The sequence below is a fragment of the Myotis davidii genome, unplaced genomic scaffold (assembly GCF_000327345.1).
Source record: "Myotis davidii unplaced genomic scaffold, ASM32734v1 scaffold1006, whole genome shotgun sequence".
NCBI lineage: Eukaryota > Metazoa > Chordata > Mammalia > Chiroptera > Vespertilionidae > Myotis > Myotis davidii.
Window position 1 is genome coordinate 590,355 of NW_006297143.1, and position 921 is coordinate 591,275.

Sequence of the window (921 nt, forward strand, 5' to 3'; positions counted from 1 at the left end):
CCCTTCCCCAACAATTTTTTTGTTAAAAACGTTTCTTTTTCAGACTAATTTTTTTATTTTGGTTCTATATAGTATTTTTGATGCTGGTTATGAAAACAGTTTGCAACTCGTCTTCCTATAAACCATACTTTTTTACCATATTTTCTTAGTATACTCGTCGACGACTGAAAAAGAACATTTTGTGAAAACGAGTATACACGTTTCTGCCGGGGAAGGGGTTAATGGTCAGGTTTCGCCATTGTTGTTAATTCAACATTTTTTCTTTAAAAATACTCTGCCTTGGTACTAAAGGATTTAAGAAAGCTTGCAAAATTAAAAAAGAGTAAATGGATACAACAAAGGAGGCAATGGGAAAATAAGGGTGGGAACATTATATGGACCCAAGAGTGAAGTTAGAACACAAGTTCACACTCTGGAGCTCACTACGTTTGTTGGAGATGGGCCTATCTAGGAACCAGTAAGAACAGGGAACATGATCATATACAAAATTTCCAGGATTCCTGAGGCAGTAATATGTGGTATAGGACAAAAGGAACCATTCCCGATATGAGACTATGGAAATATTTTTACTTAAGGTCTTCATAGATCAAAAATTCAGAATTTAAAATATTGATTCTAACTTTTCTAAGAACTTCATTGCAGTAATTAAGGGGGAGAGTGCAGGCCATACAGGTGCATCTTGTACTTGCGCCCCGGCTCCAGGCCCCGCACGGTGACCTCGCTCTCCTCGCCCCCGACACGCACCACCTGGGGCCGCCCGTCCCTGTCCTTGTACTGGACGGTGAAGGCGTCGAAGTGGCCCCGGGGGACGGTCCAGGACAGGCTCAGCGAGTCCGGGGAGGATCCCGTCACCGTCAGCTCCCCCAGCAGGGGCTCCTCGGGGGGCTGTGGGGCCTCCGTGCTGGGCTCTGCGGGGCTCGG

The 921-nt window shown here is 45.3% G+C and overlaps 1 protein-coding gene across 1 annotated transcript in view; it reads right to left on the reverse strand.

The window, feature by feature from the left end:
- Positions 1 to 921, reverse strand: part of TNXB (tenascin XB) — a gene marked incomplete at its 3' end in the record, with an annotated part of 48,632 nt that overhangs the window by 20,047 nt on the left and 27,664 nt on the right. Inside the window, 1 exon segment of the mRNA XM_015569855.1 lies at positions 666 to 908. Coding sequence (XP_015425341.1) covers positions 666 to 908 — 243 coding nt within the window.